The 14543-nt window shown below is 38.9% G+C and overlaps 1 protein-coding gene across 6 annotated transcripts in view; it reads right to left on the bottom strand.

The window, feature by feature from the left end:
- The window catches only part of MYO1B (myosin IB), a 161706-nt gene that overhangs the window by 52079 nt on the left and 95084 nt on the right, over nt 1-14543 (bottom strand). For all 6 annotated transcript variants that reach the window (XM_037009122.2, XM_073218397.1, XM_037009120.2 and 3 more), the window contains exons 8-11: nt 5467-5565; nt 4157-4260; nt 2509-2656; nt 2063-2181 (exon numbers count right to left, since the gene is read on the bottom strand). In XM_037009122.2, the coding sequence (XP_036865017.1) occupies nt 2063-2181; nt 2509-2656; nt 4157-4260; nt 5467-5565 (470 nt within the window). The remainder of the gene's footprint in view (nt 1-2062; nt 2182-2508; nt 2657-4156; nt 4261-5466; nt 5566-14543) is intronic.

Raw genomic sequence — 14543 nt, 5'->3', positions numbered from 1 at the left:
ATTCTGACACACACTCAGGTTTTAGAACTGCTGCTGTAGACACTCCACTCTATGTGACTCCAAGAGACTCACCATTCTGGCCATACTCCTTTGAATCCTTTTTGCATATCTGAGGCTGTGGCCAAGCTTGATCAACCCTTTTCCTGACATGTACTCCAAACCTGGCATTTTACACCATTTTCTTTTTAAAGTGCTCTTTCACCCATTCTTTATACACATAACTCTTCAGGACTGGCTAAGAAACCATCTTCTCCATAAAGTCTTCCTTAATCCCTTATTACCTGGGGGCTGTGCTGAGCAGGCTCTCAACCAATTTTTCTTGACTAAGTCTGTCACTCACCAGCTGACTTTGAATTAGTAAGGTGGCCTGGGATGGGCATGCCAGCAGAAGTAGTAATTTAGGAAGGACACACAACAGTTACAGCTAGAAAGGATTATTACAAACCTAATTTACATTTAAAAAGTTAGTATTTTTCATGGCCAAATGGTTCACCTAAAATAAGAAACTCAATGATGAAAGAAAGCTGAAGACATGTAGGCACTCTCGGGTTAGTAGAAAAGCCTCGTTCAGGGCAGCTGAGAGTAAGCTAAATCCACCCTACTGCTGTGTAGCTGCACAAGGCCACTTGAAAGGAGGATGAGAACACAGTTGGATAAGGAAGGTCCAAGTGGGACAGTCCTGAATCATCCATTTAGTTCCAGCCCAGATCAGCGCTGACTGATGGGAAAAGGTCTGTGCCACAGAACAAAGGGTTTATACTGAAGAGGCCCCAAGGCCTAGATACACACACACGCATGCATCCTCCATGCATCCACCCGTTCAGCTGGAACCAAAGGAGAGAAATAAGCTCAGATTTGTGTCTTAGAAAGACTTCACGAAGCTCAGTGTGGAGGATGGAGTGGGTACAATAAGGAGGGAGGCCACTTCAGCCATTTGACTACAAGCTGTCTTATCCTACCGTCTTCTTGAAATCAATAAACAGCAATGCCGTTTTCCGTTTGCTTGGGCAACAAATGTTGAATTCATGCTTGACTCCTTTCTCTCATATCATGTATAAAGCCATCATCTTGTTGCCTGTACCTTCAAAATATATCCAGATGTGACCACCTCTCACTGCCCTGCTGCCCCCTAGTTCAAACCATCTTCATCCCTGGGTTGGTGCCCAGCCCCTCGCAGCTCCCCTCTGCTATCAACTATGAACTGAATGTTTCTATCCCCCTAAGATACGGATGCTAAAGCTCCAGTCCCCAGTGTGATGGTACTTGGAGCTGGGCCTTTAGAAGACAATTAGGTTTTAGATGAGGTCTTAAGGGTGGAGTTCCTGTGAGGGGCTGGTCCCTTTGTGAAAGGATGAAGATAGCAGGGAGCAGGCAGGTGTGTGCTTTCTCTCAGGCTCTCTTGCTAGCTTGCTTGCTCTCTTTCCCTCTCTCTGCCATGTAAAGAAGATACAGCAAGGAGGTGGCCACATGTAAGCCCAGAAGAGGGCCCTCACCGAGAACCCGCCGTGCTAGCACCCTGATCTCAGACTTCCAGCCTCCAGAACTGTGAGAAACAAGTATTTTAAGTCCCCAGTCTATGGCATTGTTATAGTGGCCCAAATGGACTAAGACACCCTGATTTCACTCCCTCTTCCCTACACTCTACTCTCCATACTGCAACCAGGATGACCCTTTGAAATAGAAGGCTGCCAACCCACTCACACTCAAAACTCTTCAGTTATTTCCCACCTTACTCAGACCCAAATGCCCACCCCCCAGCACCATGGATCTGCCTTCCATGGCTCCAGTTTTCCTTTGTCCACTGTCAGTTTGCTATACAAATAATTTTACTTAGTAGATACACTGGCTATTGTCTGGCTCCTCCTGCCATAATTTTAAGTTCCAGCAGGGCAGGGACCTTTATCCGTTTAGTTTACTGTTATGCCCTCAGTGCCTAGAATGAGACCTGGAATACAGGATGACTGTGAAGATAATAGCCCGCAAAATAAAATTTTGTTTCCACTTATATAAAATTATCACAGACTTTTCAAAGACTCGCTTCTGGACACTGCATTTCACCTACCTGAGCCACGTTCAGTGTAGTAGAAACTTTCTCTTGCTTGGCCTCGACTGTTCGGAAACTGAAAGCCCGTTCTAGAACCGACTGATCGATGCTGGTCAGCTCACAAATTTCTTTTAACTCTGTTGGGAGGATTGGACACAAAAGGTGACTGCGTATGTGCTGCTAGTTATCATTTTCAAGGCTTGCAGTGTTCAGGCTGAATCACATTCCAACAGAACAGTATGAAATGCAGAAATCAAAAGACTTAAAACTTGGCTGTAATTATGTTTCTGCACAGTTTCACTACAAAGCTTTCTCAAACCAACAGAAAGCAGAAGTTTTTCTTTCTTTCTTAGATAAAAATTGGTTTTATCTAATTTTTCTAGTTTTTTCTAGTTTTCTAGTTTTTTCTAGTTTTATCTAATTTATCCAAGTTTTCTAGAAAAGGTGACTCTCCAGTGACTTACCATTTTTGTCTTTGATTTTGCTTTCATCTAAACCATTGACTCGCGATTCGGGCTTGAACTCGATGTTCCCCAGTTTCAACACTGCTGCCACCACCTCCAAGACAGACTCGGCCTCGTGATCCATAAACCCAACGATCTGCATGGCATTCTGAGGGGGAAAAGCACCTGTTTTCTTTATGTAGTTCTTTACTGTTTTTTTTTTAATGAACCATATAACAGACTTATTTCTGAAAAACAAAACAAAACAACAACAAAAAAAAGTGTCCCAGAATAAACTTTCCAGACAGCAAACCTATGAACAGACCTGATGTAGCACCAATGTGGGATCATGACTTGTTCAGTGGTTTCAAGGAGCCCTCGGGTACCTCTCCTGCTGCAGCAAAGAGGGCCATTCAAAGAGGAAGACAGAAGGGGAGGCTAAGAGCTGAGCCTTCGGTTCCTACCCTCTCTTCAAACACAGCTCAGTGTGTGTGTGCGTGTGTGTACATGGGCAAACATGCACGTATCTTATTTTACACTGAGGTTCTGCTGTAAGAAACAAAACCAAACAAAAAGCTTTCATAACCCTCTACATGGAAACCTCCTTATTTATTTACTTATGAGAAAAAATGTGATTTGCAAAGGTGAAGTCTCTGATTCAAGGCACTACTGGGTAACAAGGAACATGCAGTCATAAATTTTTATTACGTGCTAATGATTTGTCAGGAAACGTAGGTACAGACTAGTCTTCAACTCAAGTCTTAAAATCATGTCCACGTATCAACAGGCTTCCCCCGTGAGGATACATACACAGTTTTTTAAAAATGACATACTCATTGACTAAATGAGTAAAAATGACATACAAAATGACTAAAGAAATGCTTTCTTTTTGAGAATAACTCAGCTCATTCATTCATTCATTCATTCATTCATGACTAGGCTACCTAGCAATGTGAGTAATTTAAGTTTTTTGTCATGGAAAGTTTCATGCATATACAAAAGAAAAAAGAGTAGAACAAAGAACTCCAAGTCATTTTCACTCCCCCTCAAAGATTAACCAATGCCAATATTATTTTATCTGTAATCCAACCTACCCCTCCCCACTACCACTACCATAGCCATCACATTGGAAATAAATTAGTTACCACATCACATCCTAATAGAGTAATTTTCAAAGTGCCACATAAACATAGAATATAAGACATTATTTAAATAATTTCTTCTCTAATGAACATGAAAGCTAATCATTCTGATGTATACATGATTTTTCTAAAACTGAATAAAAACATGATTTTCTGTCTCAAAAATGGTTTTGCTTTAACATGTTCCTAGGATAGTTTTCACAGCTAGAAGTTAACTACTGAACTATGGCTACAAAAATATTTGGAATTTAAATATAACATTAAAAGAGTTAAGATAATATAAAAAAAGTTACTTTTGGTCAACAGTAAAATCACATATTTTTATTAAGCATGGCCTTCACACTTACTATAGGACATCTGAGCTAGTAAAATAATAAAACTAACATGAATACAACAAATTTTTGTATAATTCTCAAGCCTTAGGAAGCATAAGTTATACTTTAAAAAAAACTCAGAATTGTTACCAATTCCCACTAAGAAGTATAGTGTTACCCATTTTAAAGAGTAATAAAAAGATTATATCTTACCCTAACAGTTCTGAAATTTGCTGCATCGTCCACTCCATTAACTGTGGCAGAGTCCAAACTCAGGTAGTTGTATTTGCTGAAATCCCGCTCGAGTTTCAGTTTATCTATTGAATCACACATACAAGTTCATAGAAACTTCAATAAATCTAATCATTTTTAATATCTCATTTTTTAAATCCTTCAGATAAAGTGACTTTCATATTATATAGTGAATTAACAAAAATTGATGTCTAAATATCAGTAATAGCATTTTTCTAAAATCACTGTTAACACTGTTGTACATATTTCAAACTCTGTTTTTTTACATTTACTCTTATTTGGTAAGGCCCTTTCCATATTTTTGTAATGTAAAATATCTTCGATGTACTATTTCATTGTAACATATGATGTCTGCCTAGTGATTCCCCTGCCATTGGACATTTGAGTTGTCTCCAGTTTTAATAACAAATACAGGGCAGTGATAAATGTCTTCATACAGAATGTTTTTTGAATTCATTTGAATTATAGCTTTGGGATAAATTCCAAAAAAGGTGTGTGTAAGTGCTGGGCCCAGATGATTTTACAACTGATTTTGAATTGCCAATAGTCCCCCAGGACGAAAGGGTCACTTGGGTGCCAACCGCAAGCTCTAAGGAGACCAATGCCTGCAGATAAACTCTCAGAGATAAACTCTGCTGGCTTTATCCTTTTAAATAACTTTTGCTAATGTATGTATACTGAGTACTTCAGGGCTGTTTTAATTTACACTTTTGATTATTAGTAGGCATGATTTTTTTCACAAGTGTTGCTGACTTCCCATAGCTCTTCTTGTTAGAAAAATTTGTTCATGACTTTTCCTCACTTAGCTCTTATTGGCAACTGGATACTGTCCTGATGGGCTTAATTCTCTGAAATATCCAAGGGTCAGATTTTTAACATCTGTGTATAACTTACAAATGTCTCCTTACTATTTTTAAACTTTCACTGAGTAATTTGTTCTTTTTATAATTATATTCATCTACAGTTCCCTTCTAATTTCCTCTCCCTAGGGGAATATTTTTCTTTTCTCTTAAACATTTATGATTAGCCCCCTCCCCCATGTTAGCTCTCCACTGTCAACCGTTGGAGACACGCAGCATTGTTGTCTGGTGAAGAACGGGGATAGTACCAAACAAACGCTGGGATGTGATAGAAGCAAACGCACCGTGTTCTTCACTTCAACTGTGGAAAACTTTTAGGAAGGAAGGGTAAAGGCATATGGGATACTCTGAAACAATTTCCTTTGGAAATGATGTGACACTAAAAATTAAAACACAGAAACATAGACATACCGAGGAGCTCTTCAGAGGCACCAGAGAGCAGCTGATAAAACACATGGAAGTTTCTTTCACCTCTTGGCTGCTTAACAACTCTAGACTTCTCTAAAAGATCTAAAGAGCAAGAGAATCAAATCATAGTATAATACTAATTTTGCTTTGAAATCCAGCATGGGTCTCCTCCCCCTCTTTATCGATTTCTGTTTTGTATTAAAAAAATAGTAACAGAAGCTATATTTTTAGTTCTACTTTCAGGAAGAAGCCTAACTCAAACAAATTACCAAATTAAACAGACCAGGTTCTTTTAAAACAACAGTGAATATCCAAAATAAGTCAAACAATACATTCAACAAGCTGATTAAAGACAAAAGAATTTTTATAGGAATACTCTCTTGGTTTTATGTGATTTAGGATGTTTAGTTCTACAAAAGGTAGGTACCATTATAAATCTAAGTAATGGAATTCAACCATCTAGTTACAAAACCACTTAGTGATTATAATGATAAAAAGTAAGTTAACATTTTGAGATCTCATTACATGCTAAGTGCTTTATAGACATTATCTCAGTGAATTCCCCCAACCATTTTATGAAGTATTATTTAATGGATGAAAAAAGTGATGGTCCAAAAGTTTAAGTAAGATTTGAAATATGACCATCTGACCAAGTGCAGACCCCATCTTGTAACCACATGCCCTGCTACCTGGGACAAAAGAACCAGATTTTCTTGATATCTTGAAGTATTAAGAGAATGAAATGTAGTTCTCATTCACTGGAATTCAGTGTTATGTAACAGAATACTCTCATTGATTCCAGATAATTTTTCATCCTGCAAATGTGATGTCTCAGTAAGTTTTTAAACTCTCATCCAGAAATGAAGGAAGGAAGGAAGCGAACCAGAGAAGAGCCATCGGCCACACACCAGAGATGGGGAAATACAGCAGCAGGGAACACTCCTGCCTGGAGACCTGATTGTCACTGACTAGTGACATAAAAGAGACTCTGGATTCTATGGGCAAAGGCCAATTTTAATTATAAAATTCCGAATCAGTGATCCCATTATTGAGCACTAATTCTAGAGAACACACACATTTTATTTCCAATCGGGTTGAAATCTAAACATTATCAAACAAGTAAGGGAGAGAGTGATGTGCAATGTCTCTGGGAAAGGCCACTGAACTGCTTATTTGTATTTCTGGAATCCACACCAGCATGTGAGGAGGAGCCTAGATAGAGTTAAAGAGTGTAGATTGATGAATAACAAGCCCTAAATGCTCCAAACACATGAGGTCATTTACAAGAATGAGGAGATGGGTCACAAGATCATAAAATTAAGTTGTCTACAAAGAGAACAAAAATATGTAAATACCAAACATTAGGAACAGGATGCTGTAGAGTTTCATTTTCAGCTCCAGCTCTCATTTGATTTGGATGACTGCCCATGCCCTCAAATCACAAAGACTTCATATTTACCAAAAAGAAAGAAGACAGAAATTGAAAAGCAAACAAGTAAGAAAAAATGTAGAGAAGAAAGGTCTATGTAGTATTCATCATCTCTAAGGACTGAAGATTCCCATCAATAAATCAGTAAATACTGACATACAGAGCAGAAGACAGACTGAACAGATAAGGATACAAATGCAGTACGATTGTACTTATTTATCATGGGACCGAGCTCCTGGGGTCTTAAGAGTACTAGCATAGGTTCAGAAGAAAGAACCCACAGGTTCTTCGTTGAGAAGCTAATCCTTATAGGAAATTTCTCAAGTCTGGAAGAAAGTAACTCAACTACATGAAAAATATAAACAAATGCTATAGTTTACTTCATCTGTTCATGCACAAATTCATTCCATCAACTCACTTATTGCTCACCCACTATGGGCCAGGAGCTATTTGGGAACAAGCCCAGCCATGACTGCAAACACCAAGACCTTCTTCCTCTTGGTCTGCAAGTCACACATGCTCCCAATTACCCGTACCACCCAAACCAAAAGCAGCTCTTTCCAAGGCAGGACTGGCAAGACCCTTAAAGAGAACAGGAGGTAGGGATAGGGAAGGCAGAATGACCATATGTCCTACACCTGTCAAAGCCCACAGACCCCAGGCTCTTCCCATGACACTGAGAATCCTGCAAAACTTTGTAAGCATTAACAGCCTGCTGCCCTCTCACCTCACAGGGTCACCTTAATGATGACAATTATTGGGTGGCGCTTACCCAGTCACATTCTAATAAGCAAATTGTGGTACTTCAAGGCATGAAATAATACCTTTAAAGCATGTAAGAGCCACACTGTGCAACACACTGGCCAGCCTCATCCACTTTTTGAATAAATGTCATAGACAATGGAGAGAAACAGCAATGGCTATAAAATTCAGCAGAGAGCAGCCACCAAGTTAAATAATCCTCATGTGTGAACAGCGTGGAATAGAATGTTGACCAATGTTGACTCCCACCACACATGCTGACGAGAGTGACTGCTGTCATATTCAAATATGAAACATAATATGATGTGTGTTTAAAAGGAAAGGTGCAACGGGGAAGCAGAAGGGGAACTTCCACTGACCTCCCATCACGCATTCAGTGCTTTTCTTTCATTATCATATTGAACCCTGAACACCTCCCCTGAGGTTGGTTCTATGACCCCTATTTTATAGATGAGAAAATGAAGCTCATACCACATTGTTACTAAGTGATAGAGCACAAATTCAAAGCTTCAAGTGACTAAGGTATCATGCTTACATTCTTTATAATTTTCCAGCAAAAAAAAAAGGAAAACCCATAGACATTGGGAAAGACTGTACTTTACAAAAAATATATGACTTCACCTAAGCAACTCAATCACAAAATGAGGAACCTTTTATTACAAAACAGTTGAAGGCTTTACCACCTATAATGCTTATAGTCTATTACTCCAGAGACCCCTATTTCTTTATGACTTTTCTTGTAAGTTACAAGCTTCTAGGTAGAAAAGTATCATGGAAAATGTTCACCTAAAAATAATTTACTAATACTTAAAAGCACTCCCTACTCAACTTTTTTTAATGTGCATGCACCAGCATAACAGTACAAAGCCGTTTCAAATAATTACTCACATATAGAACGTAAATTCAATTCACTATAATGATGTGCCACCTGACCATTTTAATTTACTGAAATGTGCCCCTGAATTAATTCAAAGCAAAACACTGGCACAGCCTTCTCTTCTGCTTTAGACCAAGCACCTGTTAATAAGATTCAGTAAAGAGGAGTACAGTCCATTAAATTAAATATTTAGTAGAGAAGAGAACAAAAGAGTCTCCATATATTTCAATGTAGGTACAGTTCCCCATCAAGATATAAATGTAAGCTCACCTTAAATTTGATTTAAATTTAAGTTTTAAGGGAAGAGATAAACCTATTAAGCCATTCTAAAGGGGAAAATCAATAGGAAGGGACAGATGAAATCCAGAATTAGAACTTCTCCACCTACTCCGCCATGCCTCTGCCACTTGACTACTAGCAGAACCAGGCCATCATTTAGGGACTTCTTAATTTTGACTAGTTACCAGCTGGTCCACAGCATGTCCATGTGTGCATGCATGTCATACGCAACCTCCCCACAAGATAACGAAAGAAGTAAATGTCCAAGCTTAGAGATGCTGGAGAAGGACACCTTTTAATAGGCAAAGAAACAAACAGGAGAACAAGTAGTGGTTGTGAAGAAGAAAAAAATACATTAGTGTGGAAAATAACTGATAAAAGACTGAAGAGTATGATCAGTTTCTTTATCTTTTGAGTGATCTCCTTTCTGAAAAAAAAAGAAATGGTTTTGACTAAGGCTTACGGAAGAATCAGCTTTGTTTTAGTTTTGCAGTAAGGCCAGAATGACAAGGACTGTCCGTAATACACAACACTGACTAAGCCCCAGAGACCCCATGCCCCTCACCACTGCTCGGAGACAAACATGAAAAAAGAGTTTGAGTGGCATTTAGGCTCTTCTGATCAATGTACGCCCTTTCATTAAAGCAAAATGATACACTTAACAATAATTACAGATCTGCAATCCAACTAACTACAATGTCTCTCTCTTTTGTCTCTTTTGTCTTGGATAACTATCCCTAAAGAAAAAGTGTCAAATAACCAGTGAGTTACTGGGCATACTTTCAATGGAAAACTGACTATGAACTCACATTTGTTCGTATGTTGGGGTACATATTCTAAATCCAACTCTACACTTTTTCTGGAAACAGACAATATAACCCTCAAGACTGACAATCAGGAAGTTCCACTAATGACAAATTTTCAAGCCAAAAGGTGCATTATAGTAAAAGAAAGTAAATGTGAATGGTCACCACAGAGTCCTTCTCAGCCTAGGTCTCACTCAGATCTCCAGCTATCTGCAGGTCATGGGCTTTGAGAGATCTAAAACACCTGGCACGCTATGACATTACAGTTTTTCCCCTGCCTCCACTTCCAAAAGCAAACCTTTACTTTTTAAGAAATCAGCTGAAAGTTTCACTCAACATTCAGTCACCTGAGGTTGTAAAATAAGCACTGAAGCCACATGCTATGTGACAAGCTGGGTAGGGTTCCCAGGGTCTGCATGTGAAAAACTAACTTGGGCTTTAACACACTAAGAAAACCTGGGTTATTATCTACATAACCAATGACTACTTTTTATTAGGTTCTGGTTACCTAGATGTATGTATTTTCATAACAAACTTTTTTCTAATACAAATTTAATGTTTATCTAATAACTGAATACTTATTCATAAATGCATTTATTTGAATCTAAAATTCCATGCCCAACCCTGAAACAAAATTAATGGAATATCTAGTCCATAATATCTTATTACTGGACAAACCACCCTAATTAATTTACATATACTTGAACATCTGGCTCCTTCCATATTTGTATATAATCTTGTTTCATGATAAAAAGCCTTTTTTCTTTTGTAAAAGAAAAAACACCAAAGTAAAGTCAAGACAACGGAAAAGTACCTACTTTTCTATAAAGCCATCCATTACAGAGTAACAGAACTGCTCTTTGAAATTTGTTTTATTGCTATAGAGACTTCACAACCCACAGCTGATCACTGCTGCCTTCTTCAGGAGCTTCAGAATGAAAATGTTAAAAAATCCCAGACTTGTACTACAAACTAGATAATATACTGTTTCAGTTTTTGACCCTGAAGAAGACACATTAAAAACAGACAGTTTACTGCTGAGGATACCAGCTACTGAGAACTGACTCATGGACAGGTAATCTCCAATTTCATCTCAATATATGTATTTTCAGAAACAAAGCAGACCAGAGTTCCTTTCGGAAGTGCTATAACAGGCAGTTTCCCTCCTGATTTGACTTATCATCAATGGTAACAAGGATATCACATAAAAAGAATAAAGCTATAATCTCAAACCATTTAAAAGAGTAAAACGTTATTCCATATTCCAAGCATGAATACACCACACATATAGATTAAACAACATGCCATGAAGTAGATCATCAGCACAGAAAACTATAGGCCAACTGTATCACAAATTCAAAAGAAATGTAAAAGAACAGGAATTCAGTGATTCATTCCACACCCTCATCTTCTCTGTGGGCAGGGTGAATGTTTCTTCCTGCTTTAGGATTCCAAGTGGGAGGATCTCCCTAGACTAACTCCCTTGCCCCTCGCAGCCCCTTACTCACTCCTCCCATTGGCAGGAGGAAGGATTTCTCTGAGTAGCGAGGTCTGGAGAAGGAAACGGTCATGCACATTCAGCTCAGCCCGCCCATGCCTCACACTGTGCACATGTTCAGCTCCATGCCCCAGGGCTGTGAGACAGGCAGGCTGACACAAGGAGAGGCCATGCTTGCCTAGCTGCCGGACCACCAAAGCTACCAGCACACCCATTGGGTAGTAAACCAAAAACTGCTTTCTTCAACTTTGCCTCTAACAGTAATAGAGCTGCTGCCTCTCCAGCTTGATTCCTGTGCCTGTTTCCTATGTGTTTCCAAACTGGGTGGGGGAAAGGATATTATCTATTACACTTTTATATCAGTTAGTTTTCGTTGTATTAAAGCTTGGCAGCTTAGAACAATACCATGTATTAGCTAGAGTCTGAGAGTCACCTTTGTAGTTCTGGTCTGAGCTAGTTGAGCTGATCTCAGCTGGGTTTGCTCATGGGCTGCTGGCCGGTTAGCTGATCTATGCCACCCTCACTCATATGTCTGCTTATTCGTTCCATGAGTCTCAGCACCCAGCAGACCAGTCCAGGTTCATGCACATGGTGATAATGAGACAGTTCCCAAGAGGAGCAGGAGAGGGTAAGCTCCAGTGTGCAACCGATTTACAGGTCTCTGGTTGTGCCTTATCTGCTGATTGTTCCTATGACCAGAATAAAAATGTCATGGCCAAGCTCTGAGTCACTGAGAGAAGAGGGGACTACCCAAGGCTGTGACAGAAGGTGAGGAATTGTGGCCATTTCTGAGAGCACTGTATCAGACTGAGTTGTTTAAAATAATATGGTCACAAATTCTTTGATACTCTTCTCATTGACAGGTGGCATTTACATCCCCCGCCCCTGAAACTGGGCATGTTTGTACCTACTGTGACTTAATAAGGTACAGCAGAAGTGAGGCTGGAGGATTTCCCAGGCTACTTGAGGCTTCCTCCTGGGTCTCTTGGAACACTCCCCATCAGGAGGATCCCTCTTGGAACACTTTCTCTCAGAGCCTACCAGCCATACTGAGAAGCCCAAGCCACATTTAGGGGGCTGCAGTCAGCAGTCCCACTGAGCACAACCACTGGATCATCCCACCCACAAGCCCTGGCATGTGAATGAGAAGGCCTCCAAAGGATCCCAACTTCCACTCATGCAAACCAGCCCCAACCATTTGAGTCTGATGCCCCACGGAACACGGAGACAAGCTAACTCTGCTTCGCCCCATCTGAATTCTTGACCCACTGAATCCAAAAGCACATAAAAGGGCCTCTGTTTTACCCTACTAATTTTGGGGTGGTTTTCTGGGCAATAATAATAACTAAGCCATACAAATGTCAACATTTGCTTTCCTTCATAATTCCCAGGATTATATTATTTCCTTCAAACTGAACACAGAAGGAAGTAACAGATAATGTCTGAATACCAAGAGTTCTGTTGCCTTTCTGGAATTTAGGAAAACTACTTTATAGTTATTAGCATAGACTATTCATATATATAAAATAAAGAAGTCCTGGGGATGTAATGGACAGCATGGCAACTATAGTTAGGGATACTGCACTGCATCCTTGGAAGTCGCTAGGAGTGTAAATGCTAAAAGTTCTCATCACAAGAAAAATAATTCCTTAATTATGTTTTGTGACAGATGTTAACTAGACTTACTGTGGTGATCATTTCACAATATATACAAATATTTAATCATTGTCATATATCTGAAACATGTTTTATGTCAATATCTCTATTTTAAAAATCAGACAAAATTATCCAAGAAAGAAATTACTTGTGCATTTGTGTGATTATTAATTAACTAAACATATATCTATTAGGTGTTACCAACAATTTTTATTGCTGTCATTCAGCAATGAACCAACACACAAACTAAGGCTCTGTCCTTATAGAACAGATACTTTGGCTAGGGGCTAGAGACAGTAAACAAATAAGTATATAATGAAAAAAAGCAAATATGTATTGGGTGCTTACTATGTGCCAGGCACTATTACAAGTGCTTTAGATGTTAGCAAATAATTTATATCGCATTGCAACCCTGAGAGATCAGTACTATTATTATCCCATTTCAAATGTGAAAACATGGGGGCACCAAGAATTAAGTAACTTGTTGTCTTTTTGTTTAGACTTTGGAAACCACATGATACAACAGTAATAGGTACACAAACAGGCTCATGGATATGTCCTAAATAATGAAGCAGAAAAAGGTAGGGTCTGCCCGTATTTAACCAATTCCATACTCATCTCCAGCATTTACTAAGCACCTACTGTGAGTTGGATGTTACAGTAGGTTCTTGAGAAGCTACTATGAATGGGCCTTATCCTTTCAGTTGATTCAGGTACATAAATACTTGAAATCTTAAGGTTTTTTCATAGCATATATATCTCTGTGCTAGTCTTCTTTTAGGAGAAACAATCCCTTAAAACTTGTACCACATTTTCTCTACAGTCTACATTGCTATCAATGCCACAGCTATAAGAAAGTGTCTGTGACTATTAATAAAAGCAGCAGGTTTCCCAAAGTTTCTAGTTCATAACACTAGATCCAAAATCCTCAAATACAAATGTACACATTTTACGAGACCTATAAGCATTAACAAAGTAGGAGAAATATTATCTTACATCAGCCAAACATCTGGACATGCTTCCATATTTTATCTTCTCTACTGAAGCAAACATTTGCCATTTTCTATTTTTCTAACACCTCTCGCGTAATGATACTAACCTCAGGGATGCAGATCTGGCCTTTCAAGTGAATGCCAGACTTCAGTTTTACAGCACACCTCTTTTAGAACAAGGGAGTAAGATAGTGGGCTTCCTTTCAACTTCCTGGGTACACATCTGGCTCAAGTGATCTTGTACTTTTTCTAAGGTAGTAATTATAGCCAACAATGATCTATGGTTTTACTAGGCAGGTGCTGGGAAAGGGGGTAAAATATACTTTCTACAAAATAGCAAATCTCGTCTTTTCTAGACTACAAGAAGCTAACTTGTGGCAGCTTGAAGAGAAGAGTGGGTTTGCCCATTGATGTTCATCCCTTGAAGCCAGCAGACAGCAACTCCCAGTGACCACCATGACTCAATCCTCTCTCCATAGAGGGTGAAATTTCCTGCTCCTACCACTAATGGAGTACTTTCCTTTCCAAAACAAGATACTCTAAAATACCAGGGTGTTCCCACTACCACAAATTTCAATATAATTTCACTGTGGGAACAAATGGTAACAAAGACCATATGAAATCCAGTCATAATGATATATTAATCTTAATTGGAAAAGAACTGAGTGTTTTAATATTTATTCTCCATGGATACTGCAAGAATTAGGCAGCAGAAAGGCATTTCTGTTTGGAACTTAAAACTCCAAAATGTAAAACCTGTTATTTTCTAATACTTTAAACA

Source organism: Manis javanica, chromosome 12 (genome assembly GCF_040802235.1).
Source record: "Manis javanica isolate MJ-LG chromosome 12, MJ_LKY, whole genome shotgun sequence".
Lineage (NCBI taxonomy): Eukaryota > Metazoa > Chordata > Mammalia > Pholidota > Manidae > Manis > Manis javanica.
Note: the sequence above shows the minus strand (reverse complement) of the source record. Positions and strands in the feature narration are given on the sequence as shown.